This window comes from Muntiacus reevesi, chromosome 6, assembly GCF_963930625.1.
Source record: "Muntiacus reevesi chromosome 6, mMunRee1.1, whole genome shotgun sequence".
Classification (NCBI taxonomy): Eukaryota; Metazoa; Chordata; class Mammalia; order Artiodactyla; family Cervidae; genus Muntiacus; species Muntiacus reevesi.
Genome location: NC_089254.1, coordinates 28,761,626 through 28,776,676, shown reverse-complemented (window position 1 = coordinate 28,776,676; position 15,051 = coordinate 28,761,626). Strand labels below are relative to the sequence as shown.

General features: G+C 37.6%; 1 protein-coding gene across 4 annotated transcripts in view; it reads right to left on the bottom strand.

The window, feature by feature from the left end:
• Positions 1 to 15,051, bottom strand: part of DNAH11 (dynein axonemal heavy chain 11) — a 353,143-nt gene that overhangs the window by 236,067 nt on the left and 102,025 nt on the right. For all 4 annotated transcript variants that reach the window (XM_065938807.1, XM_065938805.1, XM_065938808.1 and 1 more), the window contains exon 30: positions 12,251 to 12,484. In XM_065938807.1, the coding sequence (XP_065794879.1) occupies positions 12,251 to 12,484 (234 nt within the window). The remainder of the gene's footprint in view (positions 1 to 12,250; positions 12,485 to 15,051) is intronic.

The following is a 15,051-nucleotide window of genomic DNA, read 5'->3' as shown; positions in this document are numbered from 1 at the left end:
TAAGTTAATGGGTCAGAATGGACTCAAGGGCTACATGGGTAACATTTTTCTGTTACCTCCATCTGTCATTGTGGAGATCCTGAGTTACTTCAGGATCTGTTCTGCTTCTTTCTCTAGAATCACAACTGGTGAACTACAGGTAATGAGCCAAATATGGCCCACCACCTATTTTTATAAATAATGTTTGATTGGAACTGAGTCTTGTCCATTCATTTAAAAATTGTCTATGTCCTTGTTCACACTACAACAGCAGAGAGAAGTGGGTGTGAAAGAGATTAAAAAGCCATAAAGACTAAAATATTTACTATTCCATCCTGCACAGAAAAAGTTGCCCAACCCCAAATCTACAGTCAAGACAGAGTCACGGCAGAAGTACTCAATAAATGTCTCACTCCGTTTATGAAGTATTTCTCAGGACTTTATCCTCGAGACAAACACTTTCACTGATAATCTCTCAGGATGTATAAGAGGCAGGACTGGTTCAACTGTCTACCTCTTAGACATTCAGTATTTATCCCTGACCACAAGTCCCATGCTTTTTCCCTTTATTGAATTTCAGTTTGTAATTTCTCTGGAATTTCATTGGAATAAAATAGGCTTATCATGGCAATAGCTTTTAAAAAATTCTTTTTTTTTTTTTGGAGGATAATTGCTTTACAATACTGTGTTGGCCTTTGCCATATATCAACATGAATCAGCCACAGGTATACATATGTCCCTCTTAGTTATCTATCAGTTTGATTCCATCTGTCGTCAACTTCTAGGCATTCCTCAACTTATCTGGTCTAGTATTTCCAGGTGCAGTATGATTTTATTTTGTATACTTTGTCTTTCAATCTAAGTTTTGATATGCTAAACTAGCCAGGCTGGGCCCAAGATAGAGCTGCTCATGCTGAAGTCTCATGTCAGCGACCCAAAACTTAACCGTTTCCACACTGGACTCTCCCCAAAAAGGAAGGCTTAGATCAACCCAGCAGTACCTGCCTGCTCAGCACACGTTACCTGACTGGGCTCTCAGGCCTCCCTTTGCTCCGCACTCTCAAAGTCACCCTGCTTTAACCAGTCAGTAAATGCTCAGCATAATTTCCTCCCTTGCTCCTGCTCACTTTGGTTTATAAAAATCTTTCATTTTCTATAGCTCCTTCTATAGCTTCTTTCCATCTGCAGATTGAATGCTGCCTGATTGATGAATCACTGAATAAAAGCCTACTAGGTTAGTAAATTGTCTGTGGAGAGATTTTCTTTTAACAGATGAGAGGGGCAGTGGGAAATAGGCGCTCTCATCATCTGGTGGGTTCCTGCTATGTTAGGAAGCATGTGCCTATCAGATCACACTGCTCTATAAAGACAAAAAAAAAAATTAACTTACGTCCAATGCACAGTGGGTAGCTACAGTCTTCTTCTTTGAGTCAGAGTTGGGACAAAATAGGAACACTATCAACACAGCATCCACTTGTTTTTAAAAGAATTTCTCAGTGATTAAAAATGAGGCTAAAAACTGACCTTAAGTAGAAAAATGAGAGTCTCTTTCTATACACATAATATTTCGGAATATTTATGGTCAGGAAGGGTGAATGGTTAATAAGAAAAGCTTTATATTCCTTACTATGAGTCTTATTAAAAGTACCCTAGGCGATGTACCAGTACACTAGTAATTAATATTTTCAAGTCCAAAATGCTTCTCTTTTTTTGATGATTTTCATATAGTGCAATAATAAAGGAAGAGTGGAAATACTTTCTTATCAGATCCCAAGTCTAACAAAACAAAATTCTTTTGTCAAGGAACTCTGAAATCTGAGAAATTTTATCTGTTTTACCTTCAAAGTCTGGCACATGGCACAACTATATATTCAAAATTTAGTATTTTTGCCTTTAATCCCAACATCAGCTAATATACAGTTACAATATGTTGAGAGGGATGAGTTTAAAATAATTACCTTAGTTAATTTCACTACAACTTGGAATTGAAAACTAAGGAAAGAAATTACTTGTTCAGGTAGATCATCAGTTACACTCAACTCTGATTTCAGTTTTGAAATTAAACTATTTTAAAGGACTGAATTCATCTTCCAAGCTGCTCACAATATTAGCAAGAGTCATTTTAATTAAAAACAAATTCTAGCAAATCATTACATCCATTTTTAAAAAGCAGAAACTAAAGGAGTTTCAATTCAGATGCACACACTTCTCATGAACCAAACTACAGCTTTAACATTATTCAAATGTTAGCTTCACTCGTGTGCAAATTAGTGGCAATGCTGAAATGCTATATTGAAGGCATCTGTTGGCTAGTCTGTCAAACATTTCAATTCATGCTAGAAGTGTTTCATAATTAATCATGTAAGTGCTTTCTTCATAAACCATTCTGTTTGTCTACTTCTCATCTAAAGTAAAAGTTTAAAATTACTTTAAAGGAGGAAAAAAAAACACTAAATTTTGTTAATTAGCTGACTAACATAAAGCTATTAGACTATGAAAAATTTTAGCTCTAAGAATAAAAAGAATCAACCCAATGCTAACGACAGGAGAGGGAATGGACAATTCTCACACACTGATATTGGGAAGGTAAACTTGGCATGATGTTTCAAAGGCTTAAAAAGTTCTGCTCTTTGAGTTAGCAGTTTGACATCTGGAAATTTATCCTAAATAAATGAATAAAAATATGTGCAACAGGTATGTAAACACAAGTCTGGTTATTACACTATTATTAATGAGCACCAAAAATAAAAGCAATCTAGACAGCCAGTACTAGATAGCAGTAATAATAACAGGCAATCTTGCAACATATTGGGTTACACTGAATGAATAATTCCTTTATTAACACAGAGGGCATTTAAATAAAACAAAATACATCCACATTCAAAGTACACAGTCAAATATAAGACAGGGGGAAGACAGAAGGGAAAGGAAGAAGGGGAAAAGGGTGGGGAAGAGTAGGTGACAGTCCCCAATGCCAAGGATGTACATCTACGCCAGAGTAGCAGAATGAGGTTACAAGGCTAACGTCATGCAGCCTGAAGGAGGGTTTGAGTGGAGACTCAAACCCTAGACACTGAAGTTTAAACCGCCCACGTGGCCACAGAACATTTCTATGTCTCTGCACCTTACACTCCCTGAGCAAGGGACGGAGTTGGAATCGAGATGCTGACGTCAAGCTGAGATCCTCAGAGTATTACACAATCAAGTAAAAGGTTCTAGAAAAACTCGACCTACTAGCTCAGAGAAGCAAGCAGAAACCTTGAAACATCTTGATAGGCTTTCGATAGGAAAAAGTTCTCCAAAAGAAATCAAAATCTCACACCTCTGCCACGTGAAGCTATGGCATCCAAGTTGACCCTGCCTCTATGACTGGGAAATCCCAGACTGAGTATTTTAACACAAAATTAATCCAGAACTCTCAAAACCTGGAAGAAACAAGGAGAAAAACATGTAGGGACGTCTGCTCAGTGTAGGACACACAGAATTCCTTCAGAAAAAAACAGAAAAAACAAAAAACCTAGATAACCTTTAAAAATAAATGAACAAAAGATTTACTGTATAGCACAGGGAACAATAGTCACTACATTGTAAAAACCTATCATGGAAAACAAGTTCAAAAATAATATATGTGTACATGTATAACTGAATCACACACACAGAAAAGAATTCTACTTTTTGAAGTTCAGAAATGTTTATCTTTTTGCCAGTATTTCTAAATGTCCTATGGACATCTAAAAACAATGTATGAGATACAAAACTTTTAATATATTTGTGTAGGATATAAGATTAATGTAAATAGAAATCTATTATATTTAAATTAAGGACATAATTCCAGACACTCCTATTCTTACCTTTTTGCACTTGATAAAATATTCTTAGAGAAATGTTACTATGTCTCACTATGACTATATATATTTTTGTTTTCCCTTATACTTCTTCTGTTTTTTGGTTTATGGATATCTGTTTCTTAAAGAGATAGAAATACCAGGCCACCTGACCTGCCTCCTGAAAAACCTGTATGCAGGTCAAGAAGCAACAGTTAGAGTTGGACATGGAACAACAGACTGGTTCCAAATCAGGAAAGGAGTACAGCAAGGCTATACATTGTCACCCTGCTTATTTAACTTATATGCAGAGTACATCATGGGAAACACTGGGCTGGATGAAGCACAAGCTGGCATCAAGATTGCCGGGAGAAATATCAATATCCTCAGATATGCAGATGACACCACCCTTATGGCAGAAAGTGAAGAAGCACTAAAGAGCCTCTTGATGAAAATGAAAGAGGAGAGTGAAAAAGTTGGCTTAAAGCTCAGCATTCAGAAAACTAAGATCATGGCATCTGGTCCCATCACTTCATGGCAAATGGAGCAACGGGAAACAGTGGCAGACTTTATCTTCTTGGGTTCCAAAATCACTGCAGATGGTGACTGCAGCCATGAAATAAAGAGATGCTTACTCCTTGAAAGAAAAGTTATGACCAACCTAGACAGCATATTAAAAAGCAGAGACATTACTTTGCCAACAAAGGTCCGTCTAGTCAAGGCTATGATTTTTCCAGTTGTCATGTACAGATGTGAGAATTGGACTATAAAGAAAGTTGAGTGCTGAAGAATTGATGCTTTTGAACTGTGGCATTGGAGAAGACACTCTTGAGAGTCCCTTGGAGTACAAGGAGATCCAACCAGTCCATTCTAAAGGAAATCAATCCTGAATATCCATAGGAAGGACTGATGCCAAAGCTGAAACTCCAATACTTTGGCCACCTGATGTGAAGAGCTGACTCATTTGAAACGACCCTGATGATGGGAAAGATTGAAGGCAGGAGGAGAAGAGGACGTCAGAGGACCAGATGGCTGGATGGCATCACCCACTCAGGGGACATGAGTTTGAGCAAGCTCTAGGAGTTGGTGATGGACAGGGAAGCCTGGCATGCTGCAGTCCATGGGGTTGCAAAGAGTCAGACATGACTAAGCGACTGAATTTAACCGAACTGATGTTTCTTTCTTTGTTGTTAGGTGTTGAATGGTTTATAATGTCTATCTTCTTTGTGAATTGTATGTTTTCTCATTAAAAATATTCATCATTATTTCATTTAAAGATAAATTTAATAGAAAATGAATGTACAAAAAATAAATTCAAATTTTAAAAACCAGCCTCAAAACAATCAATAGAATAATCTAAATAAGACTAGTAATGAGATAGAAAAATAAAAACCATAATGAAGAGGTAACTCATCAAAAACTGATTTTTACAGAAGTAAAAAGAATCTTGGAGAAACTGAGATATAGTAACTGAAATCAAACTGATGAAATGGGTTCAGTTCAGTTCAGTCTCTCAGTCAAGTCTGACTCTGACTGCAGCACGCCAGGCTTCCCTGTCCATCTCCAACTCAAACTTGTGTCAATAGAATCGGTGATGCCATCCAACCATCTCATCCCTCTGTCGTCCCCTCTCCTCCTGCCTTCAATCTTGCCCTGCAACAGGGTCTTTTCCAAGGAGTCAGTTCTTCACATCAGGTGGCCAAAGTATTGGAGTTTCAGCATCAGCATCCGTCCTTCCAATGAACATTCAGGACTGATCTCCTTAAGGATTGACTGGTTTGATCTCCTTGCAGTTCAAGGGACTTAGGGGTAAAGATGACTGACATCCTGCAACTCCCTTTGAAATGAATCATAAATATAAGGTATGTTGATGGAATAATAAAGGGTGGATAAAGCATAGATAATGTGATATGAAAGAAACCAAAACAAAATGTTGATTGTAGAACCTAGGTGGCAGGCCTGTACATCACTGTACTATTCTTTCAACTCTTTCACACATTTGAAAAGTTTTATGATAATCACTGGGGAAGAACTCCTTAAATTATGCATCACATTAGACAACACTGCCATTGCTATCATTATTTTCATTCTATCAGTAAAAGCTAACACATAGCACTTAAATTTTGTCAAGAACTTTTAAATAGTTTTTTTTACTGATATTAACTAATTTAATCCTCTGACAATACTGTGATACCATTATTATCTGTTTTACAGATCATGAAATTGAGGCACACAGAATGGGTAAATAACCTGCTCAAAGTCATACAACTAATAAAAGGCAAAGCTGAGGTTTGAATCTATGTAATCTGGCCTTGGACTCCTTTTTCTTCATTATAAACAAGAGGAAACAGTTAGTGAACTGGAAGACAGATTCCAAAAGTCATTGAAATTGCACACAAAAAGGTGGAAAGTTTGAATATATGAAATAAAGGTTAAAAGGCAAGGAGGATCCCATGAGAAGTTTCAACATACAGCTGATAAAATTACAGAGAAAGAAAAGAGAGACCACAGGAAGAACGCATCAAAGAAAAAATGGAAGAGAATTTTCCCAAACTGAAGACAGACAAGGAACGAAAGATTCATAAAGCTCACTCAGTCCTCAGCAAACCAAGTTTAAAAAGCACACACACAACACACAAAATACACAAGAGTAAAATAAAACATCAGAAACACAAAAAGAAAAATAACGTTGTACAATCTGCCAAAGACAGATTATTTATGAAGGAAAAACAATCTGACTGACCTAAAACTTTACAACCATAAAGGCCCCCAAATAATGGAATAATATTTTAAAAATTCTAAATGACAATAATCCTCAATTTTGAATTCTCTACTTAAACTATAAAGAAAGAAGTAAAAAAAGACAAGGGATCAGAAAACTCTCTATGTATCACTCGGCAAAGAGCTACAAGATATACTTTAAAAGAAAAACTGGACTTAGAAATAAGAAGTAGCGTTTAAAAAAATGAGCAAAGTCATTGTTAAATATACTGATAAATCTATGTAAGATTTAAAATGATAACAACACAATGAACCAGGCGTTAATACAAGATAAGATTAGACAACAAGTAAATGGGGAAGTGGAGATGGAGAGAAGCCCTCTAAGGCCTTTAGGAGGAAGAGGTAAGTACAACTATTAAAGGCAGAATGTAAGCATCATGAGCACAGAAACTACACAGCCAGAGCCACAGAGCCTAGAACAGTGCCTGAAGAGCGGTCAGACTGTTGGAGTCAACCTGAGTCTGGCAAAAGGGAGGGCATCAATTTTGGTATAGCCACATAAAGGAATACTATTTGACCATTTCTAGTGTGAATTTGATATTATGTGTGTCAAGGGAAAATGTAACAAAATGCATGGAAGTAAAAAAAAAAAAAAAAGACATTTCTCTTATTTATACACATACAATCAACATAAGTAACTATGGTTACAGGCATCCCCTGTGGCTCAGATTGTAAAGAATCTGCCTGTAATGTGGGACACCCAGGTTCCATCCCTGGGTTGGGAAGATCACCTGGAGAAGGAAATGGCAACAGCTACATACCAACATGGGAACAGCTACATACCAACACACACACACACACACACACATTTATACAGAAAGAAAGAAACAGTAGATACAAGGAAAAATTTCTGACATCTATATGCCAAAAAGTTGTCAATGCTTTTCTGTGGGAAGTGAATCTATGAGTGTTTTTTAAAGTCAGTTTTAATGAGGTGGAAGAAACTGGACCCTGTTATACAGAGTGAAGTAAGACAGAAAGAGAAACACAAATGCTTTATATTAACACATATATATGGGATGTAGAAAGTCAGTAATGACAATCCTACATGCAGGATAGCAAAAGAGACATATGTAAAGAACAGACTTTTATATTATGTGGGAGAAGGCGATGATTTGAGAGAATAGCATTGAAACATATACATTACCTTATGTAAAACAGATGATCAGTACAATTCAATGCACGAAGCAGAGTGCCCAAAGCTAGTGCTCTGGGAAAACCCAGAGGGACAGAGTGGGGAGGGAGGTGGCGGGGGTTCAGGATGGGGGACACATGGGTACCCGTGGTTGATTTATGTTGATGGACAGCAAAAATCATCACAATATTGTAAATTATCCTCAAATTAAAATAATTTAATTTTTTAAAGAAGAAAAAAATTATTTGCCTTTTTTCCTTTCTGTATCTGAATTTTCATCTTTAACAATACATACATAATAATGAAATCATGAAACTGAAAATGATAAAGTTGATATAAAAAAGAAATATCCATAAAATATCATTTACTGTTTTAAGCATTATTCTAACTATTACAAAAAATAATGGGGGCAAGGAGAACAGAAAGGAGGACATCAATTCTGGTGTAGCCACATAAAAGAATACTACTTGATAATGTCTACTGTGAATTTAATGAAGAGAGGAGAAAATATTAGCATAGAGTAAGCAGAAATATGCTTCTTGAAAGACTGAAATTTGAGGAGTGATCGACAGTAGCCGAAATTTAAGAGGATATTAATTTAAGTATTTTATAGTATCCTTATATATATTTTAAAATATACAATAAAAATACTGCAGTTATAACAATAGCATAGATAACAATAAATCAACTATGCTTAATTTTATAAGCATAATAGAATTCATTACAATTTACTTATCTCAGTTAATTTTACCCATGGAAAAAAACAGCTTTCTCATCCATGTGACATTGACAACAATGGCAGAGATACTGTCCTAGGGAATAAACAGCCACGCCTATCAATCTAAGCCTGTAACTTCAAGCCTACTAAATAGAAATTCATGCCCCATTTTCCTAAGGATCTAAGATCAAGAATACACTGTTCTTCAAAAGAAAAAAGACAACCTCTTTAACAAGTGGTGCTGGGAAAACTGGTCAACCACTTGTAAAAGAATGAAACTAGAACACTTTCTAACACCATACACAAAAATAAACTCAAAATGGATTAAAGATCTAAATGTAAGACCAGAAACCATAAAACTCCTAGAGGAGAACATAGGCAAAACACTCTCTGACATAAATCTCAGCAGGGTCCTCTATGACCCACCTCCCAGAATATTGGAAATAAAAGCAAAACTAAACAAATGGGACCTAATGAAAATTAAAAGCTTCTGCACTACAAAGGAAACTATAAGTAAGGTGAAAAGACAGCCCTCAGATTGGGAGAAAATAATAGCAAATGAAGAAACAGACAAAGGATTAATCTCAAAAATATATAAGCAACTCCTGAAGCTCAATTCCAGAAAAATAAATGACCCAATCAAAAAATGTACCAAAGAACTAAACAGACATTTCTCCAAAGAAGACATACAGATGGCTAACAAACACATGAAAAGATGCTCAACATCACTCATTATTAGAGAAATGCAAATGAAAACCACCATGAGGTACCATTACACGCCAGTCAGGATGGCTGCTATCCAAAAGTCTACAAGCAATAAATGCTGGAGAGGGTGTGGAGAAAAGGGAACCCTCTTACACTGTTGGTGGGAATGCAAACTAGTACAGCCACTATGGAAAACAGTGTGGAGATTTCTTAAAAAACTGGAAATAGAACTGCCATATGACCCAGCAATCCCACTTCTGGGCATACACACCGAAGAAACCAGATCTGAAAGAGACACGTGCACCCCAATGTTCATCGCAGCACTGTTTATAATAGCCAGGACATGGAAGCAACCTAGATGCCCATCCGCAGATGAATGGATAAGGAAGCTGTGGTATATATACACCATGGAATATTACTCAGCCGTTAAAAAGAATTCATTTGAATCAGTTCTAATGAGATGGATGAAACTGGAGCCCATTATACAGAGTGAAGTAAGCCAGAAAGATAAAGAACATTACAGCATACTAACACATATATATGGAATTTAGAAAGATGGTAACGATAACCCTATATGCAAAACAGAAAAAGAGACACAGAAGTACAGAACAGACTTTTGAACTCTGTGGGAGAAGGTGAGGGTGGGATGTTTCAAAAGAACAGCATGTATATTATCTATGGTGAAACAGATCACTAGCCCAGGTGAGATGCATGAGACGAGTGCTCAGGCCTGGTGCACTGGGAGGACCCAGAGGAGTCGGGTGGAGAGGGAGGTGGGAGGGGGGATCGGGATGGGGAATACGTGTAACTCTATGGCTGATTCGTAACAATGTATGACAAAACCCACTGAAATACTGTGAAGTAATTGGTCTCCAACTAATAAAATTAAAAAAAAAAAAAAAAAAGGAAAGGATGCAAAAACTTCTTTAGAAACGTAAATAAGTTAGGTGCTCTCTACATAAGATGAATGGAGAAGGAAATGGCAACCCAGTATTCTTGCCTGGATAATCTCATGGACAGAGGAGCCTGGCAGGCCACAGTCCATGAACTGTAGAGTTGGACATGACTGAGCACACACAGACACCCAAGACTATAAGAGCCAAATTAATAGGAATAATTTTTCCAGTAGTCACATATGGATGTGAGAGCTGGACCATAAAGAGAGCTGAGCACCAAAGAATTGATGCTTTTGAACCGTGGTATTGGAGTAGGCTCTTGAGAGTCCCGTGGACTGCAAGGAGATTCAACCAGTCCATCCTACAGGAAATCAGTCCTGAATATTCATTGGAAGGACTGATGCTGAAGCTGAAACTCCATACTTTGGCCACCTGATGCGAAGAACTGACTCACTGGAAAAGACCCTGATGATGGGCAAGATTGAAGGCAGGAGGAGAAGGGGGCAACAGAGGATGAGATGGTTGGATGGCATCACCAACTCAATCGACTTGAGTTTGAGCAAGCTCCACAAGTTAGTGATGAACAGGGAGGCCTGGCGTGCTTCAGTCCATGGAGTCACAAAGAGCCAGACATGACTGACCAACTGAACTGAACTGAATCAACCCAAGTATTCATTATCTAAGTCTGTATGATTTTTAAGGCACTCCAGTTAAAATACTGCTAAGAAGAGAAGCAATGCAGAGGAATGGAAAGCATTCTCAAGCCAGTGGACTGCACCAGTGTTACTTACAAATTTTATAACATTGGGAAAGTCATTTAACAAATCTGGATTCTGACTTTACCCACTGAACACAAGAAGGGTAGACAAATTAATATTTAAACAGTGCTCGCTTTGGCAGCACATATACTAAAATATTTAAACAGATAGTTAGGGAGTTTGGGATGGACAGGAACACAGTGCTATAGTTAAAACAGATAACCAATAAAGACCTACTCTACAGCACAGGGAACTCTGCTCAGCTATGTAACAACTTAAACGGAAAAATAATTTGAAAAATAATAGATACATGTATAAGTGTAACTGAATCACACCTAAAACTAACACAACACTGTTAATTAACTATGCTCCAATATAAAACAGAAAGTTAAAAAAATAAACAAATATCTTTCAAAGTGTAATATTCCCTTTTCTTAACTAATAATATTTATTCTAATATATAATGTTTATGCAGAATCACACCAGCATGGTTTTTTCCAAAATACACAACAATGCTTCTCAAACTCAACTGCATACAGATCTTCTGGGATCTTGTTAAAAAACATACTTTGGTACAGTAAGTGTTAGGTAGGCCTTGAGATTTTGTATTTTTGTCATGCTCTCTGGTGATACCAATCCTGCTGACACATGGAAAATACTGAGCATCTTGGCCCTAGAAGATAAGCCTCATATTCTCTTAATCCATAAGCCAAGAGAAAGGTTCTATCTCTGAATTGTTTCACAGCCAAGAGCACATCTTAAGAGGGGAAATTTAAGAAGTAATAGAATGACTGGGGTAAATAAAATGGAGTTCAAAATAGACTTTCTTCAAAAGTTGCTCACCTGTAATTTAGAAAGAACAGAAAAAGAAAATACATGAAAACATTTGTCTTGTTTGAACAATCCTCTGTCTTACTGAGTCAAGAAAATCATGTACCAAGAATGTGATCAGTCTAGATGGAGAGTCTTACATAGGAGGAAAGAAATTGGTACCATATCTAGGTGTGGGTGAAAGACTAGATTCTTCCGAGATGATAGACAAGAATGGATGTTTTTTATTTTTTATTGATGTATAGTTGATTTACAATGCTGCATTAATTTCTGTTGTACAGCCACCTGACTCAGTTATATATATGTGTGTGTATACATATATATATCCATATATATATAATACTCTTTTTTATATTCTTTCCATTATGGCTTATTTCAGGATATTGAATATAGTTCCCTGTGCTATTATTAGGACCTTGTTGTTTAAAGATGGATTTTTTTAAACCAATGTAAAAAATAAGACCACCACCAAGCTAAAAAATGGATAAACAAGTGACTGCTAAAAATCTCCCCGCATCATGCCCTTAACACTTAAAACACTTCATAAACAAGAATGAATGAATGAAGCAAGCTTACCTCTTCAAGTCCCTTAAAATCGCAAAAGCATGAATTTTACAAAATACCTGTTTTTTAAGGAAATCCTTTAGGGCCGTTTCGTAGCCTTCCTCTAGCCTACTGAAGGCTATTCCTACATCTGTAGTCCACCAGATTTGCGAGCTAGTTAGCGCAACTTGAGCCGGGAAATCAAAAATCCACAGTTCCCTGGGTTTGTCTTCATAGACTGCAATGGCCTCTGTGATGGAATGACGCACTGTCTCCTGCATGGTCCGTTCCAGCTTCAGGAGCCAGGTTTCCACCTTTTAAAGCAAACAAATGTAGTAACACAGGCTTACCTATGGAAGAGGGATAATGTTATCCTCTCTCAGGCTTGAAGGTTACAAAGAGAGGAAGGCCTTAGGTGGATTTATTGGGTTGGCCAAAAGTTTGGTCAGGCTTTCTGTAAGATCTCATGGAAAAACTCAAATGAACTTTTTGGCCAACCCAATGTTTTAAACTCCTGCACTAGAAGGTAACTCAAAGGGGCCGGTGCACTACTGACAGAGGAAGTCTTCCCCACAGAAAACTGTCTTCTGCCAGGATACCGCTCATCTTCTTTCACCTACCAGCTGCCTCATAAATTTCCACACCCTAACCAGATAAGGTGTTCTCCAGTCTTCATTTTTCAGATTTGAAGACCAGAGGGCTCTAGATCAAGTTCCTGTCTGGAAACACACAGTGTTTTGAGAAACCAAACATTGCAGCCAGTATGTTAGAGTAAAATTCTAGAGATTTGAAAATCACAGGATATGGATTTTTTTAAAGTGTACTTGATATAACAATGCTGTGCTAAATTTCAGGTGTATAGCAAAGTGATTCAATTATACATATATATGTATTATTTTTCAAATTTTTTTGCCATTATAGGTTATTATAAGACATTGAACACAGTTCCCTGTGCTATAATAGGTCCTTGCTGTTTATTGTAAACATAGTAGTGTGTATCTGTTAATCCCAACCTCCTAATTTATCCCTTTGTCCCCTTTCTCCTTCAGTAACCATAAATTTGCTTTCTGTGTCTGTGAGTCTGGAAAATTGATTTTTTAATTTATTTTTGATGATTTTTAAATATACTGAAGATTCTACCCTAAAATCTCCATAGTACCTAGTCTTACAGTGTTTTCAGCAAGTGTCTTAATTATATTCCCTACTGGCTCTCATCTTCACACTTGTCAGAAATTAAGACAGTAGGAGAGATGAGAAAGAGGACAACTGCTGACTTGTGAAAATCAATCTTAAAAAAAATTCATTCAAAGTGTATTTTGTTCTCACAGATATATTTCAGCCAGTTTTCCATTCTATTCAAATATGCTATATTTGTCTGTATATATGTCTCCCGGGGATGATGTTATATAACAAAAGGATACCAATGCCATTTGAAAATAATTGACCATAGTGATAAAAATGACTATACTAAATAAATTCCAAGGACTGTATGAGATCCTGAAATTATATAATTGATTTCTTTCCCTGCCTCTGTGAAGATGGCAGCAGTATCCATTCCTACAACCTCTTTCTCTGGAGAACTGGGAAGGAGTGGTATGTGGTCAATGAGTTGACAGCCTTCCCTATCGGAAGAAGGAAGCGCGGCCTTTGCTATGGCCCAGTATCCTAGGAGCCTTCTCCCCTGGCCTCCTAGCCGGGCTTTGTTCCCACACCTGAGTGCAGGAGATCTAAGCACTACTATCGTCACTCAGCACAACTCAAAGTCACCAAGCAACAGGCTCCTTCAGTAAGTCAGTCATACATCATTTTAGCATCTCCCAGATGCTCTGGGACCCCTGTCCTCAATGTGGCCGCCTGTTCTTCAGAACTCTCCAGTCCATCTGGGAAGACCAAACATACATACACGGATGTGTATGTACCTTACACACACACACACACACACACACACACACACACACACACACACACACACACACACACACACACACACACACACACACACACACACACACACACACACACACACACACACACACACACACACACACACACACACCAGCCCATGTTTAGAGACCATGGCACCAAGAGCAACTCAGCTCAACGAGTTGAGAACTAAGCCCTGGTGAGGTGCTCGCGTGATACCGTCTCACATCTTAGTGTTTCATCAGCTTCTGTCCAACTCTTTGTAACAAGGATCGTCACTTCCTGTTACCACTAATTATGTGAACATCTATTTCTTCAATGAGCCCAAGAGTTCCCAAAGGACAGGTGCTATGTCTTACTCATTTCTGGATTTCCAAAGGCCAAACCCAGTGGCTGGTACATAGTGGGTATTCAATAAACACTTGTCAAAGAAAAGGCAAACAGCCAAAATTGGGAGGAACCAATCATAAAAGTGTGGGGTAGGGGGGAAGGCCTAAAGGAAAAGCATCTTTTAATAAAACAAGGCAATTAGAGGGTACAGCGGTACATGCCCAAAAGTCTCTAGCATAAGTTGCTTATACAGGATAAACTAGAGCACTGTGAAAACTTTCAATATCAAAGGTTTCTGCTAGTGATAACTGCATCTATCAATTGGACTGTCCTCCTTCCAGGCACTATGCCAGTCAGCTAGCAGTCTGCTGGGGAGGAGGCAGACAGCAACACACTTTTGTCAAGATAGTTTATGGTGATTTTTTCTAATCACTGTAATAATATCCTAAAGAGCCCAAGAGATCAAATATATACTTTAATCAAAGTATTCCACCATCTGCTTTCCCTGCATTTGGCAGGATTTTTCTGGTTCAATATTAAAAAGCAACAGAGAAAACCCCTGTAGAAAAAGGGGCTGCCATCAGATTTCTGCAAAGGGCCGTTTAAAGAACCCCCTGCCTCAACCTAA